At 42.2% G+C, this 24620-nt stretch overlaps 1 protein-coding gene across 2 annotated transcripts in view; it reads left to right on the forward strand.

Annotated features, from left to right (window-relative positions):
* MFAP3L (microfibril associated protein 3 like) overlaps window positions 1-24401 on the forward strand; it is a 39721-nt gene extending 15320 nt beyond the window's left edge. For both annotated transcript variants that reach the window (XM_028104345.2, XM_088021006.1), the window contains exons 2-3: window positions 6250-6675; window positions 18577-24401. In XM_028104345.2, the coding sequence (XP_027960146.1) occupies window positions 6381-6675; window positions 18577-19508 (1227 nt within the window). In that variant the 5' untranslated portion in view covers window positions 6250-6380 and the 3' untranslated portion in view covers window positions 19509-24401. The remainder of the gene's footprint in view (window positions 1-6249; window positions 6676-18576) is intronic.
* Window positions 24402-24620: the final 219 nt, after the last annotated feature.

A 24620-nucleotide genomic window follows, 5' to 3' on the forward strand; every position in this document is an offset into this window, starting at 1 on the left:
TTAAACTCTGGTTTTGGAATCTGTGGCCTTTGTTCTTGTATTTTGAAGGACTGCATTTTAAACTGCTGGATTATAGTGCTCGTGGTTTAGTCTTTAGTAGCTAAAATGTCTTTCACAATGTTATAGCGTTATTCACTGATCTTTTCACGATGCTGTCTGTGACACCTGACAAGCTGCACAAAGTACATTTGTAGAATATTTCCCCAGTGCCCAAAGTGACATGCTGTCTCTATGTTTTTCTGGCAACACATTGTGAATTTACTCCAGTTGCCATTGGATCCCACATAAGTGTGGCTTCATACAGCAAGTGTGTAAGCATTACTTCGGGTGCCCAGTACTAAGAAAACTCTACAGAGCTCTTTGCTGGAGTTTCTACCATCAGGGAGCTCTGCTTGTAATTGTGAAAAGACATTTCCTCAGCACAAAGCTAAGAAAAATGCAAGATCATACGCCAGGAAGGAGTGTCACAAGTTCGGTACAAGCTGCAGGCTCACTGGAAAGTTAGAAGGACCTGGATGGCTGTGAGCTATGGGGCTGTGGTAAGGGGAAAGTGGAACTGGGATTGGCTGCTGGGTAGGCAGTCAAAAAACATCTCCTCCAAGTGTCACCCAGACCAGCCAGTGCTCCTTCTACATACCCACCTCTAAGCTCATTGCACCTGGAGAACATACTGGAATTAGCTGTATCTCTCTCCCTAGTAGATTATAAGTGGACTAGCCTATGGCTTATTGAGCTTTGTAGCACTCCCACACCCCACCGCCTGCCCCAGACCCCTAGCGGTGTGGCCAACACAGAAGCCATACTAAAAAAAAAAAAAAAAAAAAAAAAAAAAACTAAAAGGGCATGGTATGAGATCTGGTGAATTCCTACTAAAAACTTTTAATTCATTAGTGTTGATCAGTTAAATGCTTTATTTTTGAAAATAAATGTTCACAGAGAGTTTTTGAGTAAAAATGCATTGGCACAAACAGCCTACAAATTACACATTATGATTTCTGTACTTTGGTAACTTTTCAAAATGGGAATGAGATAGGGGAGGGAGGAATGAGTTTGCTATCTGAAATCCCTGCACTAAAATCTCCGCCTCTGTACCTGTGAAGGACTCTAAGGGAACTCGTTACATTTTTGGAACAGTTGCTGTGTTTCTAGCCCAAAGTACCTACTGACATTATTAAAATATAATAGAACAGCAGTGTCCCATTCTCCTTATTCTTGCTAGCACAAGGTGTTTGAAAGTAGAAAACCAAAGTGGCCAGCCTTTGTTTGAAAACAATTTTAGAGTTCTGCATTTTAAAACCCAGTTTGATCTTCCATTTGTTGCATTCTCCCTAGTTGTGAAAAAAAGAAATGTTACAGAATATTTACTACACACACTTACTAGAACCTACCTCATACGTTGTCTTGTCTTTCATTCTCCCCCAAGCTATTTAGTCAGGCATCGGCTCTGGTATGGGCATCAAGGCATCAGAGAGGAGTGACCCCAGATACTGTCCTCAGGATGCTCAGTTCAGGGTCTGCCCAGAGAGGCAGCTCGTGTATTTTCAGACTCGAGTTCCTGCAAAAGGAGCCAGTGCTGAAAATCCTTTGTAATTACTTCCAGTGGTGGTGGGAGGGCAGTCAAAAATGGTTTTTTTTTAATATTTTATTGATTTGAGAGAGAGAATGAGATAGAGCATGAGAGGGGGGAGGGTCAGAGGGAAAAGCAGACTCCCTGCCCAGCCCGATGTGGGACTCGATCCCGGAACTCCAGGATCTTGACCTGAGCCGAAGGCAGTCGCTTAACCAATTGAGCCACACAGGCACCCAAAAATGTCTTAAGCAGGGTGCCTGGGTGGCTCAGTTGGTTAAGCGACTGCCTTCGGCTCAGGTCATGATTCCAGAGTCCCAGGATGGAGTCCCGCGTCGGGCTCCCTGCCCAGCGGGGAGTCTGCTTCTCCCTCTGACCCTCCCCCCTCTCATGCTCTCTCTCTCTCTCTCTCTGATTCTCTCTCAAATAAATAAATAAATAAATAAAATCTTTTTTAAAAAAAAAGTCTTAAACAAAACCAAAAAGAAGGTAGGTCTTTTAAATGCTATAATAAAAATCAACTTGAGAAGCGTAATTTCAACAAAGGATACTTTATACATTAGGCTGGCAGTTCTTGTTTATCAAGCTGAGTGTTATGTAAGTACGTTATGTACATTTGATCATGAATCCTTGTAATTGTCCTGTACTTGGTGAGTTCTTGGCCAGAAACACATAGTCAATGAGGGTGGTTAGATCCCAGGTTCTGGCCCAGTCTACCTACAACCTGAGGCCATGCTCTTAACGACCATTCTGTAGTGAATAGGTCAGCTTTACAACTTCCCTGTTCAAAGGAAACCACAAGTTAGCCAAGTAAAGAAAACATTTACAAACTCAGGCGCCTGGGTGGCTCAGTTGGTTAAGCGACTGCCTTCGGCTCAGGTCATGATCCTGGAGTCCTGGGATTGAGTCCCGCATCGGGCTCCCTGCTCAGCAAGGAGTCTGCTTCTCCCTCTGACCCTCTTCCCTCTCGTGCTCTCTATCTCTCATTCTCTCTCTCTCTCAAATAAATAAATAAAATCTTTAAAAAAAAAAAAACATTTACAAACTCATAACAGGGTATGTGTCATGCTGTTGAAGCCTGCGCTATCTCCCTTAGACCATGATTCCTGCTGGTGGAAAAATGTGTTGGCCTTCCTGGGGCAGGAAGGCCCTCGAGTCCACGGGGAAGTATGGAAGTCTACAGCACTAAGAAAACTCTTCGTCTTTCCCACTGAAGAAATGTATGCTCTGAAGCTAATTTACTACCCCTGATTTATTTACCTCTTCAGTTTCATTGTCTACAGAATTGGAATAATTATTTCTGCCTTTGGAGAGAGATTCATTTATTCAATAACTTACTGTCGGGGACAACTTCAGACACTACAGATGCCAAGAGGAATGAGGCAGACAGAACGGTTAGTGTGGTACAGGCCCAAGGATAGACGTAAACATTAGTGGAACAGAATGGAGTTTAGAAGTAGACTCACTGTTTTTGACAAGAAGGCAAGATAATCCATGGAAGAAATAGTCTTTTTTTTTTTTAGAAATGGTGCTGAAACAACTGGATATCCATATGGGGGAGAAATGGACCTCAGTCCTTACCTCATGCCATACATATACACACAGCAAATACTGGAATGGATCAGTAAAAACATGGGGCACAAGGGAGCTTTTGGTGATAATGGAAACATTCCATATTTTGTTTATTGTGGTAGTTACGTAGTTACATACATCTGTCAAAGCCCACTAAGATGTATACCTAAAATGGGCTCATTTTATTGTTTGTAAATTATACAAAGTTGTATATTTTGTATATTAATAACATACAAATACAAATATAATGTTTATTAAATATATATTATATATTTATATAATATATATTATTAATATATTAAATATATTAAATATATATTAAATAATATACAAATACAAATATAATATTTGTATATTAAAATCAACAGTAAAGTTGATTTTAAAACATCATATCCTGTCACTCCTTTGCTTAAAATTTTCCAGTGAACGTTAGGTAAATCCAAACTCCTTTACTCTGTCCTGCAAAGTCCTAGGTGATCTGGAGCTGTCCACTCCTCTCTGTTTGCTTTTGTTGTTCTTCCTGGAACGCTTTTCTCCCAGATCTAGGTGTGGCTGATTCCTAAAGAGGCTGCAGCTCAGGGGCCACCTCCTTGGTGAAGTTCCCACCTCCTCAGTGAAGTTCTCCCTGATTGCCTAACTCAGTATTTGAGTACATCATTGTGTGTTTTCCGAAGCATGCATCATTAGCTGAAATTCTTATTTACATGGTATTTATTTATTGTCTGTTTTTCCCCATGAGAATATAATATCCACATAACAGGAAAGATCTGTCTTGTCTACTCTTCTATCTCTAGGACCTACAATAATGTCTGCCTAATAGTTGATGTTCAGTAATTATTAAAAAATTAATATAATAAAGTAATAAAAAGGGTAAGGAATTCCGATTCTATAACATAGACAGTGCAGAAACACTGAAGGTTGCTAAGTAAAGAAATGGCACCGTAGAATTTGTGTGGCAGAATGGTTATTGGGTTAATGGGATTGGATTGGGACCTGGGGTAAGACTGAAGGCAGGCAGATGATATAGAAGGCGACCCCACCATTTCTGGTAAGGAAGAGATAGGGAGGCTAAGCTGAGGCTCACTCAGAGGACATAAGGGGTGGAACAATCCAAGCGATATTTATCAAGAGATGGAATCAGCATCCTGTACCCACGTACATTCTGAGGGGCCAAGAGTCAGAGTGGAATCAAGGATTCTGCCCGTGCGTACCTGAGCTAATGATGGTGCCCTGAACTCACAGAAAGGGATGCGGGAAGTGTAGCAGAGTTAGCAGATGAGTTTGGCTTGGGATGTTAATTTTGAGTTACCTGCAAAACATCCTTCTAAAGCTGTTTACTGGACAGTTGGTAATACCAGTCAGAAGTTCAGGAAGGAGTCAGGACTGAGGACATGGATTTGAGAGTTATTAAAGAAAGGCATGGAAATGGAACTTTAATAAGAGCTGAGGGTAAAAAGAGAAGAGGGCCAGTGATGAAACTCTAGGGTTTAACTGCCTTGTAAGGGTTGGAAAGAAGAAGAGGAACCAGTAAAGAATAATGAGAGCAGTTAGGAGGAGCAGAGTGTGGAAGCCGGGGAAGCAACTTTGCTCAGTATAGTGGCACTTGCCACAGAAATCTGGCAAGAGAAAGACTGAAAACTTGGCAACTCAGAGTGACTGGTGACTTGAGCAAGAGCTGTTTCAGTAAAGAGCAGGCCAAATACAGAATGTAGTCGTTTGAGGAGTGAGTGGCAGGCGTGGGGGAGGGAGCTAGGATAAGACGCAGAGGATTCTTTCCAAAAAGTGGGAAAGTAGGAGTTCATGCCTACACAACCTAGTAGGAGAAAGCAGTCGTTTGAGAAAGGTAAGGGTACCACTGGGCTAAAGGTGCTTGATTCAAAACCTTAAGGTGTCTATAGGCATCTTTGGGAAAAGGCTACTGAACGAACTCAGCACTGATACACAGATCACCAGATGTCACCGAGGGCCTGGCTAGGGTGAGATGGTTCCTTTAGTTTGGCAGTAATGACATGGTTGTATATTCTCTCCAGTAGGTGCTCCAGCCTCCTGGGTGCAGGCACCAGGATGACAAGTGATCGGCTTGATCACAGTTGTATACTGGCAGAGTAGTTGTGGCAGAAGGACAGGGGGTGAGGATATCAGGGACTGTGGTCCACGTCATTGGGTCTAGACTGAGACAAAAGTGGAGCATGCAGGTCTGGTGGGGGGCAGAGATAGAGACTGAGGAAAACAGAAGGGCTAGAAAGTTCAGTGAGGGGAGTAAGGGATCTGGAAGAATGGTCAGGTGCAGTTAAAGATGGTAGAACTTCAGAACTACTTGGCAGTTCGGAATTGAGAATGTGGAGAGAGGAAAGGTGCAGGGTGGGGCTACGGGGTTCATGGATGAAATGGAGGATAGAGATGTAGGTGAAGGTTAGATCTTTGGACATAAGCACAACCACCACAGGGTCACCCCATTCATACTGATGTCCCCTTGCCTCCAGGAGACAGATGAAGATTGAAACCAGGGAATTCAGTGAGTGATCACGAGTTGATAGATAACAATTACATGGAGCCGAGAGAGCTAGATGGTATGAAGCTCAAAGGAGCATGGGCAGTTGCCGGAAACAGGGGGAAGGCATATCTAGAAGCCGTAATGGGGAGTGAGGAGAATGCCAGACTGATTGTGCTGGAGCGCTTCCAAATGCTGGCAGCACCCAAGCTGTGACCACTGAAATCAACTGGAAGGAAGGAGAAGAGGTGAAGAAGGGCCCCAGGTGAACAGTCAGGTCATCTGCAATAGCAACAGGTGACAGGGAGGAGACCTTACCCTGCTAAATGAAGGAAGCCTGAGTTGGTTTTAGAACTCTCTGAAGATCATGTAATGTAAATTTAACATACAGAGTATATATTTGTTCCTACTAAGCTATATGTCTCAACAGCAAAAATAACAAAATCGTATTGTTATGATTTCTGTGAAAAATGTAATTTAACATTCTGAACATCTAGTTTGTGTGTTTAAAAATTATATAGGTGTGTATTTTAGCTGGGTTTCTAACATTTTATAAATAATATTGCTAAAGTATGAATGCTAATATTTATGTGTGTGTGGATCTTTTTCTTTTTAATAGGTTCTTAATCAAGAACCAGCTCTATGGATCCGGGACAGGTTTGTCCCATGGCCTGCTCTAAACAGCCTGTTGTCCGATAGAAGATTCCATTGGCAAACCATCTCTGTTGCCTTATAGAGCAAGCAAAGAAGATGGATCGACTGAAGAACCATCTACCTGTGTGCTTTCTGCCTACTGTGCCCTTTTTAATCCTAGTATCCACTCTGGCGACTGCTAAGAGTGTGACTAATAGCACTTTAAATGGCACGGACGTGGTCTTGGGCTCTGTGCCTGTAATCATTGCCAGAACTGACCATATCATAGTCAAGGAAGGGAACAGTGCCTTGATTAATTGTAGTGTTTATGGCATCCCTGATCCACAGTTCAAGTGGTATAACTCCATCGGCAAGCTGCTGAAAGAAGACGCGGAGAAGGAGCGAGGAGGAGGTAGGCCTCCAGGTCGTGTCCAATGTCAAAAATACAAACACAGACTCTGGAAGCCACACTGAGAATGTTAGTTGCTCTTATTCAAGTCACTTAAAGATCTCATTCTGTCTTCTTTGCTAAGGCAAGAGAGAGAAATATATATCTTTAAGGATTCGAAGCAGTAATTAATTCATAGTTTTCACTCTTCGACTCCGAAGACAAAGGGCAAACATAAAAGTCTCTTAAAAGGCCTCTTGGAATTTTGTAGTATAATGCATACAAAATGTTACAGGGACGAATGTAAAGTGGATTTTCCATTAGTGTACGTTCCATTTATAAGGGAGTTTTGTTTCAGGGGGGCTGGCTCCAGTTAACAATATAGCAGTTGTTTGTGGTTAAATGGTTAATTCATTGGCCGTGGATTTAAGGACCACACTTCTTAAAAGAAGTCTCTGTGCAAGGTTGTCAGGCACCTACTAGAGATGGCTCTGTGTTCCTGAAGACCTGGCTGAAGTTTCTAGATTGTCGCAGCTGAGGCCAAGAGGGAGGGAGGATTCAAGAGCAAGAAATAACATGTGGCACTAGGGGAATGTTTGGTTTTTAATGAGTGTATTTCTGGCCAAAAAGTGTGAATCACCTACTTAAGCACCAAGCTTGCTTCAGGAAAGCCTCCAGCCAAAAAGAGGATTGGTTGGGTCATTGTGAATCAGTACATTTCTTGTTTTAGATGGGAGAGGTACTTGTCTAAAAACCCAACCCTGCTCTAATTGACCTGAAGGAGTTACCATGCTTTCTGAAGCATTCACTGTGTGAAGTAGGGGAGTAAAAAGACCATTGTTCCTAAAGTAGCGGCTTATTAGTTTCTATCACCTTTCATTCATATTGTACTTCCCATCCCACAGCCCTTTGACCAATGAGTAATCCCCAGAGCGTTTCTGCTCCAAGAAAACCTACATTTTTAATCTCTTTCCCTCATTTCATCTTCTGTACTCTGAAAAAGAGTAGAAGCTAATGCCTTATGTCTCCTCAGGAGCTGAGTGAATGGAGTTTTCTTGCAATTACATACTTCCGGTTCCCAGCTGTGTTCCTCACGGTTGAGGCCGCTAGCAGTCCAGCTCCCTGGGATGTGGGGTTTCCATGTAGTGCTCTCATTACACTGCTTTTGGTTAGCCATTCAAGGATGTACAGTATGACAAAGTTTCTTCCCTTAATGAAAATACTGTATGTTACATATCACATGTGTGTCTGTAGATTTAACTTAGGAGAGCAGAACTCTTTCCTCACCAAGTAAAATTATGGGGCCATAGAATTTTTAAATTGGATGGGACTTAGAGACAGTGTAACCCAAATCCCTTTTTTACACACGTTTTCCCAAGGTCCTACTGTTATTAAGTGGCTGTGACTAGAACCTTCACTACTGACGCTGAGAAGATGAGACACCACCACCCCTTAGCCTACAGCTGGTTTCCATTCCTCCCATTCCTTCCTCCCAGACTCCCAGGCAAAAGAAAGTGATATCACACTTGTGCAGGAGGGCAGTAACCGTGGTAACATAATACACTCTCAAGTCCCTGTACCTCATCAGATCTCTCCGCAGGCTGGGCCACTGCGAGGAATAACAAGGTAACTGAAGTAAGGGGAGCAAGGACTCCAGACCTGAATCTACCTTTCACGTGGACACTGAAGCCCAGGTTATGTCTCGTGCCCAGGAGCTGGGACTGGGGCACTGAACCCCTGAGTCCTAGAGAGGAAGAAAACTGTGGGAACCGGACAGTACTGGGGCCTGAATTTCAGGCACAACATTCCGAGTGCATTCCTGAGGTGGTACCTTTCTCCTTCAGAGAGATCATGTGTTGCATCCGTTGAAAAGGTCCTTATCGCTATTAACTCAGTCCAGCAAGCATACGCTGCATCTTGCCTTCTCTGTCTGTATCCTGGGAGGCTGGAGTAGAGCGAAGCCCCACACGGCTCAATTTCCCTTTGTTCTGAGGGTGTTCAGATGACACTATAGTAGCAGCCTGTCCCCGGACCCTGGAAGCAGGGGGAGCCACCGAAAGCCTTTGCTGCAGACACCTGCTTCATCAGAAGCCAGTGCTCCATCATGGTGCAGCCAGCAGTCAGGCTGATAAGCCAGTTAGCTGTTTTTAAACCTCATAAGGAAGATGCACTGCCGATTTTTAAAAGAACTCATGATATACTAGTACTTGATGTTCCAGCTCAGCTTTTGTGTTACGATGCATAATAATAGTAACATCCGAACATAAGTAACACAGGGTAATACACAAAACACTGCACCAAACAACCAAGCAAGACGTAAGAAATAGCAGAAATAAGACTCCTCATCATGAAATACTAGAATTTTAGTGCTCAAATGTCCTATTAGAGGACCCATAAGTCTTTAACTCTTCCTTTCTGATGGGGAAAATGCCCATATTATAACCATGGACAAAAATTTCAGTTTTCAGGCTGATAGTCTAGGAGTTTAAATGGAGCAGTGTTTCATTTATAACTCAACAAAAAGGTAATTGAATATAGTATGAAAAATGATGCTAATATCCCAGAACATTACTTAGATACAATAGACTACTGTGAAAACCAAACTAACAAAATTAAAGCAATTTTCATTAACAATCCCCACCATTGATTAAGCCCCCTGTACCAAGTTTCAGATATTATTTCTAATCCTTACAGTAAGCATGACAGGTAGATGTTACTAATCCTCATGCCTACAGATGAGGAACCAGGTGAATAGAGAGGATATTACACAACCAGAGTGTGGCCAACCAAGTGTGTATTTTCCCTTTCTGCCTGACCAGCATCTGCTCACCCTCTAGGCCTTGGTATGCAAAAACCGCTGAAGAGCATCTAACCCAGACGGGGCGAAGGAGAGAAGCCTTCCAGGATGGAAAGTGCATGGTGATCACCCACATCACAGTCACAGTGTTAGGATGTGTGCACATGGCATGCGTGAGCATGCACACGCACACGCACGTCATCAGAATCCAGGAGCACACCACCATTAGTGTGGAAAGGAACAGTTTTCATTTCTTGGTTATGCTGAAGAAGTGAGCTCGCTGCCAGTCCTAGAAAGAATGGGACTGTCTCCTGTCACTGGCCGGAGCGGCAGCTGCTTTGCCTTGCCTCCCTGGTGCTTGTTACTTGGAGTCCGCAGGATCAGGAGAGGCTAATGTGGAATCTCTTTCTGGAGGAGGACTTTCTTTTCTTTCTTTTTTTTTTTTTTTTTTTGGTAGTTCACCGAAGGACATGTTGGGGGTGGTCCACCAACCACATTACAGAAATAACTCAGAATTCGAGTACCATGCATAACCACAAATGGCCACACACTGCACTGTTTTCCATTTTCCTTCTGCTAGAGGTGAGTTAGAAATAGATAGTTGTCAGCAGGTATTATGAAAGAAGTCCCAGTTATTTCAGGTACGAATTACCCAGTGTATTTGTGCCATGCCTTCTTGCCCCAACTTTAAGCCATGGAAATGCACATTATTAGCACCTTTATCAGATGACAAATGACAAGCATTTCAAGAAACTCAGCTGGCCTTGGCCTTGGTAAACATGTCTGGCTTGTTAGCGATTACGTTTGAAAGTCTTCCTTCAAGTTAGGTTTGAGACTTTCCCGTGGGCTTGTTCTCCATCCCTTGCCGCATTCTTTCACCAAAAATAATTAAGAACGATAGAACGAGCTTTGAAAGTAAACCTGCACAGAGTAAACTGAGCTGAACTGCACAGAGTTCACAGTTGTCACAACTGGAATTCATGGTTATAAATTTTGCATTTACTTCACGTCACTCCATGGTATCTCCACTTTTCAAATTTTTTTTAAAGATTTTATTTATTTATTTGACAGAGAGAGAGAAGGAGCAAGAGAGGGAATACAAGCAGGGGGAGTGGGAGAGGGAGAAGCAGACTCCCCGCCGAGCAGGGAGCCCAATGCGGGGCTCAATCCCAGGATCAGGACCTGAGCCGAAGGCAGACGCTTAACGACTGAGCCACCCAGGTGCCCCAACTTTTCAAATTTTTTGAGTAGACTGTGAAATGCTTATTAACTACTCTGCAAGGGACTAGACGCTGTGCCAGCCCAGTTTGCAGACCAAAGCGTCTGACCTCCCTACTACATGTAGATAGAAGGAGATCCATCCCCACCTTCAAGGTAAATTATCCTTTGCCTCTAAGATTGGCACGAAGTAGTGCATTAACTTCTGGAAATGTGATTGCTGAATTCTTCTTTTGGTAGATTAAATATCTGAGATGAAAAATCAGCTTCTCAAAGGCCTAAAACAAGATTGATGCGATTACAAATATATAGTAGGAAATTCAGAAGCATCACAAAGAGCCTTTCTTTGAGCAAGTGCTTCAACTTCCCTGAGCCACAGTTTTTTGTATCTGTAAAATAGAGACCATCCTTTTTTACTAGCAGGTGGGGCCAAGAGGCTTGAATAAACTATTGTGTATGAAATGTTTCGGATAGTTATCTGGAGCACACCAAGCTGTCCATAAAGGTCACCTGCTGTCACTGTCATTGGTAATACTGCCCTGTGTTGTCACAGGCATAGAATCCAAGTACTTACATCTCTGTTTCATAATCCAGTGTGTTTTTTGAAAAAACAGGAAATAATTTTCTGGGTGATTTCTTATCCTCTAGCTCAGTTTCTCAGCCTTAAACACGTAATTGATATAAAAAAATTTTATGTCCCTTAAAAGTTATTGGAAATTTCAAAACAATGTCATGACTGCTATGATAGGTTTGAAACCCTCTCCTCCATCAGAGGCCTCCCCTTGCCCCAACATCACTCTTGGGTACAATGGGTCCATTGATAGCCAATAACGCTTCTATCTCTGAGAAGGCAGTAGATGTGCAGATTACTAAGCGTATGATGCACAAGATAAACTTTACATTTGCCTAACCCAGTGGTTCTCAGTGGGGACCTGTTTTCCACCCAAGGCCATTTGGCAAAATCTGGAGATATTTTTCAGTTGTCATAACTTGGGGGAGGAGGGGAAGGGGGAGATGATGCTACTGGCATCTGGTGGGCAGAAGGAAGGAATGCTGCTAAGTGTCCTATAATGCACAGGATAGACCCCTACAAAGAATTATTGGGCACAAAATGTCAGTCGTGTCAAAGTTGAGAAACCCTGATCTAACCCAAAGAAGCTTCTTTGGGTTAGATCAGCCAACTAAAGGATCATTCCAAAGTAGATCTTCAGGTCAGTTGTTTGAACCCATTATGTATTTTCCCTCAAAAGTGGTTTAATTTATTTTGGTTCACTGAGCCATATCAAGGGCCAACCTAACAACCACCATTGATAGTTTTTCTTTAATGAGCTGTGCTTTGTTTGGGAGATGAGTTCAGAGCGCTTGTCTTAGCTGTGAAAAGACCCTTCCGGATCCATCTCAGATAAGGATGACAGCTGAGATTCCCCAAATGGAAGTTATTTATATGAACCCAGTGTAGGGTGCTCTTGTTTCGGAAAACCACCTGCAGCTCTTCTCAGAAAAGACTGTTGCTAGCCTCCGTGGAATTACACGTTTGGCAGTTTTTTAAAACAAATGAAGATCACCAGATCAAATTAAGCTAGAGGGTCAGATGTTTCCTTTGCCGGGAAATGAAAAGACAGTAGGTCCTCTTCAGATATTATTTATACCTTTAAGCAGAGCGAAACTGCAGGCTCTGAACAGAATAGCCTTCCACCCCCACCTTCCTGCACTCAAAGCCGAGCTAAGCCCGTATTATCCCGGGCCACCTTTGCTCCACATGATGTAGGAAATAGCTTGTTAGAGCTGCCCTGGTATACTCTGAAGAGGTCTCTTGGGAGGATTGGCGGGGGGGTGGGGTGGGTGGGCACACACAAGAGCCCTCGCAGCCTACAGTGTTTATAACCAGTCTTTGCCGTGGCTTCAAGGAGCTGTCACCTACTGCAGAAGCCCTGCAACAGATGCAGCCATGCAGTGCTAAATTTCTTTTCAATTATGTTTTGTAAAAAGGTGTGGATCCTTTCTCTTCAGCGGTCTATATTTCACATATTGGACAAGAAGTGCCACATGTTTTAGGCACCTACCCACACGTGCATTTCGGTCTTATAAAGAGTGTCGATTCAACGTGTTACTTATTTGAGTGAACCTTGTACTCCATTTATGTTTGCATGAACATTTCTTGGAACTCTTACCACATAAAAATGTTTAAAGTTGGTCTCAAGAAAGTAACCTACTTACTTTGGCCAGCTGAACCCTCCTCTTTAAAAAGCATGGGCATGTAAGGCTTGAGAGCCTCCGTATCTAAATGGGATTGTGAAGAGAGCTTTAATCTTTTCATACCACTGATTGGGGAGACAGACAAACCGTACATCAGCTTGTTTCCACATTCACAGAAAGATACCACCAAAGAAAAAGAAATCCTTATCGTCGAATAAGTAATTTGGGGGAAATTCTAAGAGCTTAGTATTTGGGCATAATTGTTAATGTCTAATGCTCCATGATCCTCAGGAAAAGTTGAAGAAATTTAGGATTGTAGTGGACATGGTCTTTGAAGGAAACTGTAATTAAACAGTATCTTTGTAGGTTGTGCTCTCACTTTCTTTGTGGTTCTTTAGTTCCAGAAGGTATATGGATGCTGCTTATTTCTCTACAGCAATAATGTGGTCAGAAGTTGCATGAGCCATAGCTCTGACCTGGTGCCATCCAGTGGCTAGACACTGAGCCATAGTAACTCCTATAGGTTTGACCATAGCCATACGATGCCATTGATCTGCTTCTCTCATTACTGGACAGTCTACCTGACACTGTCGTAGTGACATGACATTGTACTTTCTAGAGCGACTTCCCCTGGCATGTTTTTGTGCCCCACAGTGAGCACAGTGGTACCAGGTCAGCCACCTTCCTGGATTGGGACCGAAGTTATGGCTTCTCCCAGGGAATGTTGGCAGGGGAGGAAAGCTCTGGCACTATGTTCCTCAGAGAAAAACTATCTTGAAAAGGAAATTTTTGTTGTTGTTGTTACCTTGATTTTCTTACATTCATTAATATTTTTCCAGTCAATTTAGGCTTGTCTGATTTGAAGAGTTTCAAGAAATCTAAAAGTGCGTCATAGATTACGTTCATTCTGAATTTTTGACAGATGTCTCCGTATCAACCTCCCAAAGGTTTTACCAGCCCAACTCCCACCCGCAGTGTGTCTGAGCATCCCTTTCCCCATTCTCTCAGCATCCTGTCTAATCTGTGCCTCCCCGCTTTTCCTGGCATTCTGAAAGCTTAAAAAGTTACCTTTTAAAAAATTAATCTCTTTGAATTCCATTGTAATGTAATCATTAGTGATTTTTATAGTGAGACACTATTTGTATTTCTTTTTTCTGTGACCTACCTGTTCATACCTTTTCCCATTTTTTTCTTTTGGGTTATTTTGATTTATAGGAGTTCTTTATGTTTTATACTTATTCAGCATTGTCAAATATCCAAATAGAGTTTTCTTCCACTCTGTCATTTGCTTTTAATTTTACTTAGTATGATATATTTTGTAGTGTAAAAACTTTAATTTCAGAGAAATCTGATCCATCACTGTTTTCCTTTACAGTTTCTGGGATTCTTGAAATGCTTAAAAAGGCCTTCCTAGCCCCAGTTTGTAAAAATGTTTTTATATCCTCTATTCATTTTATACTTTTATAGATCTTCAGAATACTTGGAATTTATGTTTATGTATCACATAAAATAGGGGTGTAACTTTATTTTCTTTTAAATGAATAGTCAATTATCCCAATATTCTTTCCCTTTGATTTGAAATATCTTCCTTATTTTTTAAATTTCCCATGCTTCCTGGCATCTGCTTCTGGACTTAATGATTTTCTGCACTGGTTTAATTGGGGGTCAGAGAAGGCCTTCTCAGGGAGCACGATGAGACATGAGGTGGTATCTAAACTGGGCTTAGAATGTGTGAGTTAAGGGCTTGGAGTGAGGAGGGGGGAGAGCTTTCCAGGCAGAGAGGAAGCATGTGGGAAGGTCCTGTGGCAGCTCTAAGAAATGAAATAAGGCTGGCTTGTCAGGGGGAAGTCCTGCAGGGTGAGGGGTTCCTGTTCTCCCACAGGATAAATACGAAGCTCTTTAACATTCTGACCCTGCATTCCTCTCAGCCCTGTCTCCACCCTAGCCCTTCTCTTGGTGTTAGACACTGTTTGTCGGTTTGTCGGCTGGAGCAGCACTGTCTGGCTTCCCCCTTTTACCCGTAGGCTCCCAGCAGCCCCTTCCTGCCTGCACCCTCCAGCCCGCCCTCACCCTGGCCTGGTGCCCCATGCCTCACTAAGAAGCTGGTGCTCCGTCCCACTGCCCTGGGCCAGCGCCTTTGCCAAGTGATCCATAGTTGTTTGTAGCAGTCTGTGCCCACCTTGGGCTGGATGGTTTTCTCAGTCGGGGATCTTGTCTTACTCGTCTCTGTATTTGCATAGTCTAGCGTGGAACGTGGTGCAAACACAATTTACTCAATAATATTTGTTGACTAAATGTGTGAACAAGATTAAAAAAAGATCACTGCCCTTCTAAAAATGTCAGCTTTTTTGTGTGTGTGTGCCGTATAATATACACACTGCAGTACAGCTAAGAAATAACATCTGTCAGCTTTTCTCTTTGCAAAGGAGAGATTGTCATCACACTACTTCTGTTCGCACGTGGCAGATTTTCATGTGTGGTTCTTGTGCCTGGAGTTTCTTGGGGAGTCTGTGACAGATTCCTGGGCAAACTCTGGTCTCCAGCAGAGCAGACGCTAGCAGCCCTTCTCCTACTGCATGTGGCAGTATTTTAGCATGAAGCCTTCAGGTGAGGGTCCCCTTACAGGACCACAGCCGGACCAGAGGAGGTGGGGGACGGGCTTTCCGAGGGAGGAGCCACCATCTGAGCAAGGCGCAGCACTTGAATAAGTGAACCACTGGCAAGGGTGCTAGAGAGACATTTTGCACATCATCTTTGGTAATATATTCAGAAAGTCATGGTTAAACATCCGCCTCTTTCTTTCCTCCAAAGTCATTGCATGTAGAACCGACTTGGCATCAGCTGCTGACATTTTAGGTTTTTATTTGTGCTGAAGAGATGCAACTTAATGAAAATTCAACACATAACTTTGACATTCCCACTCAATTACCATCTTAAATACACGAGAACAGCACTGTATCCCCACTCCATGTATAGCCCTGATGGTTTCCTGTGACAGTCATTGTGGGTTATTTTTGTTTTGTTAACTAAAGTTAAAGCCAAAGTCAGGACCCTTCCAGAATGAGTCTCAGGACAAGGTATTTATAGACTGAGGTGCATGGCAGTGTGCAGCAGAGAAAATGTTCTCAGGATGATCCCAGCTGCTGGGTTCCATGTGGAGATTCTTCGTGAGCCCGGGCCCAAAGATGTGGGAGGACCCTCAAAGTGCAATTTGTGCCATCTTCCTAGTTTTCAGGGCTGCAAATGGTAGTAGAACATGCAGAAAGCTTTATTTTCCAATAATCAAAGGTCAAGCTGAGACTGAGAGGAACTCTATAGTCTTAGTATCAGCCTTTAAAAAAAAATGATACAGATGTACATCACTTTAGAGGTTAGTATCTTAGCTCTTCTGACACTGTAGTCTTTAGAAGCATGTGTGTGTGTGTGTGTGTGTGTGTTGGCTACCAAAGACCTGCTTGTGACCCATAACAATTAGAATACAGTTATCACTGTAATTCTTAGTAAGTATGAGGAGAAAGCTGTTTATAGTACCATTGGATGCCTGCCTTCTTAGTTTAGTGTTCTTGTCTGCTTTCCTTCTCCTACACCCAGGTTCTGACTACTTTGGAGGTAATTCCTCCATAAAAGAGTGGCCATGGGTGGTTAGGAGGTGACAATTTGACCCTAACCATTCCCCATACAAATAACCTCACCTCACCCTCTTCCATCCTGTTCTCTGTTATATTTTCCAACAAAAGAAGGAAGGTAAATTTGAGAAACTACTACAAGTATAGTCTGTAATTCTTTGGAACCAAATACCTTGCACTTTCAATCAACTAGAGCTTTTTTCCTATGTCTGCTGTCGTCCACTTTCATGAACATGTAAATTTTAAGAAAGTCAACGGATGATTTCCCTTGCCTCGGATTGTTTCCATATTTGGCTAGATCCGCAGCTGAAGTATCAAAATCCATGTTGAGGGAACGAAGGGGGTGGAAGGCTTGCCCCAGCCCACTCTGAAGGAGACACCGTTTCACAGACTGGGTGCTTAGCTTTGTCTGTTAAGACACAGTCACAAGAAATTGAAAATTCACTAGATTTTCCAAACCAGTGTTTTCTACTCTTGGGGAAAATACACTGGCTGAATTGGTAGAAAAGGGTTACTCAGGGACACCAGGAACCACTCTCCACAGATGTTCTTTCAGAAAGCAAAGGGATAGGACAGCATCGACGAGAGGTGTCCTGCCAGATCCAGCATGGCTAATGTGGAGGAGAAACTGTAGGCCCCCAGAAGGCACCTCGCTGCTCCGTCTAGCTTTCTTAAGAATGTTCCTTGGAGCAGAAGATGCTGGAAAAAAGAAGGCCCTCTGTTGCCTCCTTTCATAGTCCCTTGAGACTATAATCACTTAGGTGCTCACAAATTTAAAAAAGAGGTGGGGAGGGGAACATGTTGCTTGTTGCTTTTGAGAAATATCAGACTTTTAAATAGAATGAAAAGTCACTGTCAGAAGGGGAAGAAACAACAACAAAAAAATACAAGTCAATAATAGATGCTGAAAAGGGAAACTACATGTTAAATTATCCCATCTCTCAGGAGAGGTTCCTCCAGTTGGCTTAGGGAACTGGAATGCTTTTATGGGGAAATATCTGCCTGCCTGCTCCTCAGAACTTCCAAGGGGCCTGATCTGGACCCTCCTTTCTCTGTAGGACAATATAGGGAGATAGTAGGGTTTCAGAAAGGCTCAGACCCAAGACCTAGAAGCCAAACATCATATCATGTTTCCCAGGGGCCTTCTGACGTGTGGGTACGCAGGCAGACTAAGAATCAATTCCAACTAAAGAGCTTCTCCTGATTCAGAACCTCATTGCCAGAGCAACACTAGATCCTTTCCGGGCCAGAGAAGGAAACTGCACTTACCAACAGGCATTCTCCATCATGTGAGGCTTCTTTTCAACTTGATGGGTCTGTAATTTATTTGCAAGGCTAAAACAAATTGATAGTAATTCATACCCAGCCTCTGAATGTCCGCATTATTAGCTTGTAACTTTTAAGTACTATTAACAATTCCTTGTAAATTCTCAAAATAAATGACATGTTATTTTTTAATTAACTGAGGTCATACAAGCATAACTCCAACCTCAAATATGAAAAATCCAGGTAAACAATTATAATTTAATTGACTTACTCCAGATTTTACATTGATCCTAAAATACTTTATATTCTGAGAAGCATTAAACTCCCCAGTGAACATATATCCAACAGAGTCATGCTCACAGGAAGGTTAGAAAACCAGATGCTACATTTACGGAATTCTTTAATAAGAGCACAGGATTTTCCAGATGGTTTATTTTTCCTATTTCTCGCAAGGCTGTGGAATTCCATAGTACGGTTTGGGGATTAAAGGTATAATCTTTTGAGCTTGAGTTCATCTACTAGTTCTACTCATTCCAAACTGGTGACCTTGGGAAGGTGGTCTAAGCTAACTGTGCCTTAGTTTCTTCATCCTGTGAAATGGAGCTGGTATTAGTACCTACATCACAGAGTTGTTGTGAAGATGAAATGAGTTAGTATGTGTCACTGTCTGGCACACAGTAAATGTCTATTGTCATTATCATTTGTAGTAACAGAAGCAGTAGTTGTAGTAGTAAGAGATGTTTTTAGTAACGTGAGAGTTTGTAGACACTTTGATGGGACCCGTATGTCCTTGGTTGAATTCTCCACTCTTCCTTCCAACAGGAAAATGGCAGATGCACGACAGCGGCCTCCTGAACATCACCAAGGTGTCTTTTTCAGACCGAGGCAAATACACATGTGTTGCTTCTAACGTCCATGGCACTGTGAACAACACGGTGACCCTGAGAGTCATCTTTACCTCTGGAGACATGGGCGTCTACTACATGGTCGTCTGCCTTGTGGCCTTCACCATCGTCATGATCCTCAACATCACCCGCCTGTGCATGATGAGCAGCCACCTGAAGAAGACCGAGAAAGCCATCAATGAGTTCTTTAGGACAGAAGGTGCAGAGAAGCTGCAAAAGGCATTTGAGATTGCCAAGCGGATCCCCATCATCACCTCAGCCAAAACTCTAGAGCTTGCCAAAGTCACCCAGTTCAAAACCATGGAGTTTGCCCGCTATATTGAAGAGCTTGCCAGGAGTGTGCCTCTGCCTCCCCTCATTATGAACTGTAGGACTATCATGGAGGAAATCATGGAAGTGGTTGGGCTGGAGGAGCAGGGGCAGAATTTTGTGCGGCATACTCCAGAAGGCCAGGAGGCCTCAGACAGGGATGAGGTTTACACGATCCCAAACTCTCTGAAGAGAAGTGACTCGCCCACCGCAGACTCGGACGCCTCATCGCTGCACGAGCAGCCCCAGCAAATTGCCATCAAGGTGTCTGTGCACCCGCAGTCCAAAAAAGATCACGTGAATGACACAGAGGGTGTACAGTTTGAAGTCAAAGATGAAGAGGAGACAGAACCGTCCGCTGAACATTCCCCAGAAACTGCAGAGCCTTCTACAGATATGACATCCACAGAGCTAACATCTGAAGAGCCAACACCTGTTGAGGTATTGGATAGAGTCCTGCCACCAGCTCACCTGGAAACTACAGAGCCAGCAGTGGGGCATGACAGAAACACCTGCATTATTTATGAAAGCCATGTCTAATATCAACTATGAAAAGCTATGCATATCAAGAAAATCAGGGGCTGCTCCTTGTAGTGCAGATGTAGTACGCACTTGCCGCTAAGCCTTACCAGGAGACTCTCATCCCTTAGGTAGGAGTGATGCCATTTTCAAAGGGGAAACACCTGAGTGCAGTTTATTATGTGACTGGAATTTCCCCAGTAGAAAGGATGTGAGAAACATCAGGGTGCAGAATTGATAATACTGGACAGAAGGCGTCTGTCCACGTGATACGAATTTTAGAGGCTCTTCTCTGCCAAATACCTTAATGGGTGATGATGCCCTTTTGGCAAAGAGAATATTACTGTAAGATATTCTGAGGTCAAGAGCCCTGTCCAATGCACACTGCATTGCTTTTCCTTAAGAAAAAAAAATATATAGGTCTGCTACAATAGCAAATGCACGTACATGGGTTTGTTGCACTTTCTTCTCAGTTTTTCTTCCTGTCACTGTTCCTTTGAGATGGAGGAGCTGCTGCTGTTATAGTAATGCTAATCGCGCTCCAGTTCAGCCCTCCTAGCCTTTGTCCTTATTTTCCCCTTGAACATGTACCTCCGAGGCTTTGGTATCAGTCACTAGTGCCAGGGCTGATATCTACAAGTCAGTTGTAACGTTCCAGAGTAGTCACTAGGCTCATTATTTTTGTCACTTCCCAAGCCTATTTTCATACATTACTTTTTTTTTGTTTGTTTCCAATGAAGCTGCTGTTGTGAAACTGAGAAAAACCTTTGCCCAGGAATAGCACTTTAATAGCCAAATAAAAATGTGTTTACCTGTCCAATTCTGAGAGCCTTTTGGTGAGCTCAACTGAAGTATGGAGGGAGATTGTAAAAGGTTGAATATACCCATATTACCCGTGAAAACTGCTCTTTTTATGGTTAAGTAACATCATCCTACAAACAGAAACTGATTCTTTATCTGGAAAATGTATTGCTTCCAAAGACAGAGGCATCTAATGAATCCCTGCAGGTTGTAGAGTACTGGCTTCCCAGAAGGGCTTGCAGGGACATACGCTGTTGGGTGACTCAAACACTGGATTTGGGGCAGCAAAAGAGAGATCTGTGAAGCCGTGTAACCAGGTCCACTTTTGTAACCACAGAGCTAACTCGTTGGTCTTGAAGGGGAGAATGAAAGGTTAGAACAAAGACCTAGGGAACTGTGTCATCAAATTTCATGCCAGATTGTGGAATTATTTTTTAGTCTCACAAGAAAGCAGTTATACACGAGACTGAATGATGTTGTGGAAAGAAGAAAAAGTCAGTCTGTGCAAAGGCCAACACCTAACCTGACTGTGCCAATAACCAGCTGCCTGGCTTTGGGCAGGTCTGGGTCTCAGTTTCCTTATCTGTCAGAGGGGGCAGACTAGATGGGCTCTGAGTACCATCTAAATGGTCTCACTCTCTCACAGAAACAAACCAATATCATCATGCTTGCTCTCTTTCCAGTTACTTAACAGATTTTCACTTTTCTCTCTGGGTTCAGCTCACATTGTTTATGCTGCATGACTTACTCAAAGAGGATCAATTTCAAATAATCATAGCATTTTAAGCAAGTTGTGGATCTTCTCTCCCAAAACATCATTAGGACCACTTCTGTAGTTGAAATTTAATCATGGTTGAGAATGAGTGGTATTTCGTTTTCACTTAGAACCTTAAAGTTGTCGTAAGGGTCGTGGCCACATCAAGTAGATGGGGTCATGACATTGGAGGTTATACGGGCCACGTTGGTGTAAAGAGAGAGAGCAGACCGAGATGTGTAGTCTTCACTCCGTCACTATCTGGATAAGGGACCTTGGACAACTCCTTTTCCCTCTCCAGGGTTTCATCTTTTTCATCGGCAGAATATGGGGGTTGTGCCTGATGAGTCACAGGATCCCTTCTAGCTCAGACATTTATTGCTTTCTAGAAAGTTTGTAATCTCCCAAAATGGCATGGTCCCCACTGCAAGAGACAAACAACATTGGGAGCAAAAATGGATACAGGAGATTGGTTGCTTTTGTGGTTCCAATTTTACGATGAATGTGTCTAGCTCTGCAGCCTGAGGGCAGTGGGTTTGGCTTTAGGGGTGGCCTGCTGGGCCTCTTCATTCATAGATAACTCGTGTGGAAGGCAATCTGACAAGACCTGGAGTTTGGTCAGACATCACTTAGCCAGGAAGGAACTGCTGGCATCTAGTTAGAAGTGTCTTGGGTTGTCACAGAAAGCAACTAGTAGTCCAGCAGTCAGGAGTAACCATGACTCCCGATGGGCTCTCTGGGCTAGGATTTTATGTATTTGGGTTGCAGAACAGCTTTACCTCCAACTCTCAGAATATAAACATTGTCCACTTGCTGTGGAGGTCAGCAAATTCTTCGTGTGGATCTGTTTGCCCAAAACAATAACAGAGATTTAAGCTCTTTTTGTGATATTGTGTAAACTTTGCTCCTTCTGTTCAGTTCTCATTCCACCCAGACCCATGTGCAGATTTCCACATGGAAGTTACAGGAGAAGACATCAGTTCTATCTAGACATTGATTAGGATTTAAAAATGTAAAATCAGCAAATTTGTTATGAAGTAGGAGCAGAAATGTGTAGACCAAAGAATGTTCCAGATTGGTTTTAGCTTCTTAAGACTGGGGAGATTATTATATAGATTTTCCAAACTTTTACCTTCTGAGGCATCAAAAAGCTCTTGATATAATAATAGCCAACCTAAAAGGAGGTTGGCTTACAATGGAGATTTCTCCTTCCTGAAATTCTGTGCTCTTCCTATCCCATCTTACAGCTTCTTTATGAAATGAGAAACGTTCTCCCTCTAGAATATAAAATGCAGAAAGACCTCGGGACTTTCAGCTGATTTTTCAAAGATAAACTGTTCAGCTTCATAGAAATGCATAGAAGTATGGCTATAGGTGTGTGTGTGCTCGTGTGAATGCATGCACATCAGGCTCATTTGGGCAGTCTGCAAAGCTTAACACTAAATCCCAAGCCATGTCCTTTGGGTCTTATGTAGTCATTCTCAATATCAAACAGCTTCTGGTTTCTGAGTCATATCTCTAACAACTTTTTTCCTTGAAATTCTGAAAATGATTCAGATATGTGTGCATATTTAATTCACTTTGATGACCTGTAAACTTGGATGGTATTTATTCTAAATGGGGAAAAAAAATTTTATACTGAAAATCTATGTAATTTATAATGGTTTTGTTTTATATATTATATTTTCATATCTTTAGGGCACATCTACTGTTCTCATCTTTTTATATATCATACTCGGCAAAAAGAAATACTAATACTTGACTAAAATCTCTAGGAACCAAATGTGACATATAACGTATAGAAATTGCTCTAAAAATATCTGAATGTTCTCACCCATCCCAAGCGTTATTGTGCCATTACATCCGGAACCATTTGTCTCAGACGCTTGTGAGCATTCCTTTTTTTTTTTTTTCCAAAAGTAAGGCTAAAAGGCCCAACATCCCACACAACGGATTCTGGAATCTCCTTCCTTCCTTTACCTTTTTTATTGTTTGTTTCATTTTTAACTGTAGAAGTCTGTGTTGTTTACGTTTCCATTTGAAGGGCAAAGGTGAGATAAGCAATTTGACGAAAAGACTGCATTGAACTATGGCTATGTAAATTATTTAATGGACTGATGACATGTTTGAAGTCTAATACTTAGATTGTTATTTATCGGTGATCTAGGATCTGCTCAGCTCTTTAGCACACAAAGAAAACGTAAGGCACAAAGAGTATTTGCATGTTGTGAGCAGGCACCCTCTCGGTGTAGTGCAGCCAACACAAATCAGCTTAACTGTAAAAACGCCCATCCCAGCCACTGGAGATGCGGTTTTAGAAAGGCAAATCAGACACCTCTTAGTCACAGGTTGAAATACAGTGTTCTGTCAGTGCTAAAACTCCTTTAATGGCAGCCCCTGTGGTTCTGTTAACAGGGGACTTCCTCTCAGTGTTTCATTTGGGAAGAAAATGGGACATTTAACTTATCTTTCGATACTCTATTTTATACTCGGCACAGTTCAGTTACTATTCTGTACCTATCTTCACAGAGAGGTTGGCATTCCCTTAAGATTATAATCCCTGTTTCTGTTCTTGCTTTTTAAACCAATTTACTGGTACTCTTTCAACCAACCAAATCTCATTGTATATTCACACACATATTTTGAGCACCTGATACCTTCAAGACACTAGTCATTTTGACATTCACTTATTCATTTAAAACTCCCTCAGTAGATAACAAAGTTCATTTTCCTAATGACTTTTTAAGGGTTTCTACAGTGATTAATCAAGTTTGGATTAAACAAACCAATGGTGGGGGAAAATCAAAACAGAATTGCTTAATATGTTTTCCAAAGGACTGAGTGTGTGTCTGCTATACAAGAAAGTATCATCTGAGGATGATAATGATCTTCGAGATTTTTTAGAGATACCAATTTTAAGGGGACTAATACTTAGAATACCACAATCAAAACTGAAGGTGTTAGGGAATGTACAAATAGAAAACAAATAGTTCTAAGAATATTCTGGCATAAATTGATTTTATTTAACCAGTAATAAAAGCCTTCAAATGTATCTGTCAGATACCACAGAGCTGCTTACAGTGAATTAGGGTCGAAGAAGATGCTTGCTTGTACTTATGTTTGGCTTGCTATATCTCTAGTTCTGGATGTCCTTTGTTAAAATTGGAAAATAAGATGAAAAACTTTATCTGGGCAGAAATTTCAAACTGTTGATTTTGTGAGCTATAAATGCTCACTTTTAAAAAATAATTTAAAGATATAAACAAATGACTTTTAAGTTGCTGTTATAGTAGCAAAACAAAAAACCATGTGCTCCATCCTGTATTTTGATTGTTGCTTTAATAAAGGATTTGCGCAGGTATGTGGATTATGTGTCATGTCCCACCTGAAGGGCATTTGATTGTGGCCTGATTCACTCTTTCAGTGGTAAGATGTCTGTCACCAATTCTTTTCCCTATCTTTTGCATCCATGACATATCTTGGGAGAAAAAAAGGAAAAATGAAATAATTTGTATGTAAAACTACAAAACTTATCCAAATTCAGAAACCTTAACTCCATCCTAACAAACTTTGTAGCC

This window comes from Eumetopias jubatus, unplaced genomic scaffold (assembly GCF_037043125.1).
Source record: "Eumetopias jubatus isolate StellerSeaLion01/CBP00866 unplaced genomic scaffold, mEumJub1_p1.0 scaffold_2, whole genome shotgun sequence".
NCBI classification, from domain to species: Eukaryota; Metazoa; Chordata; class Mammalia; order Carnivora; family Otariidae; genus Eumetopias; species Eumetopias jubatus.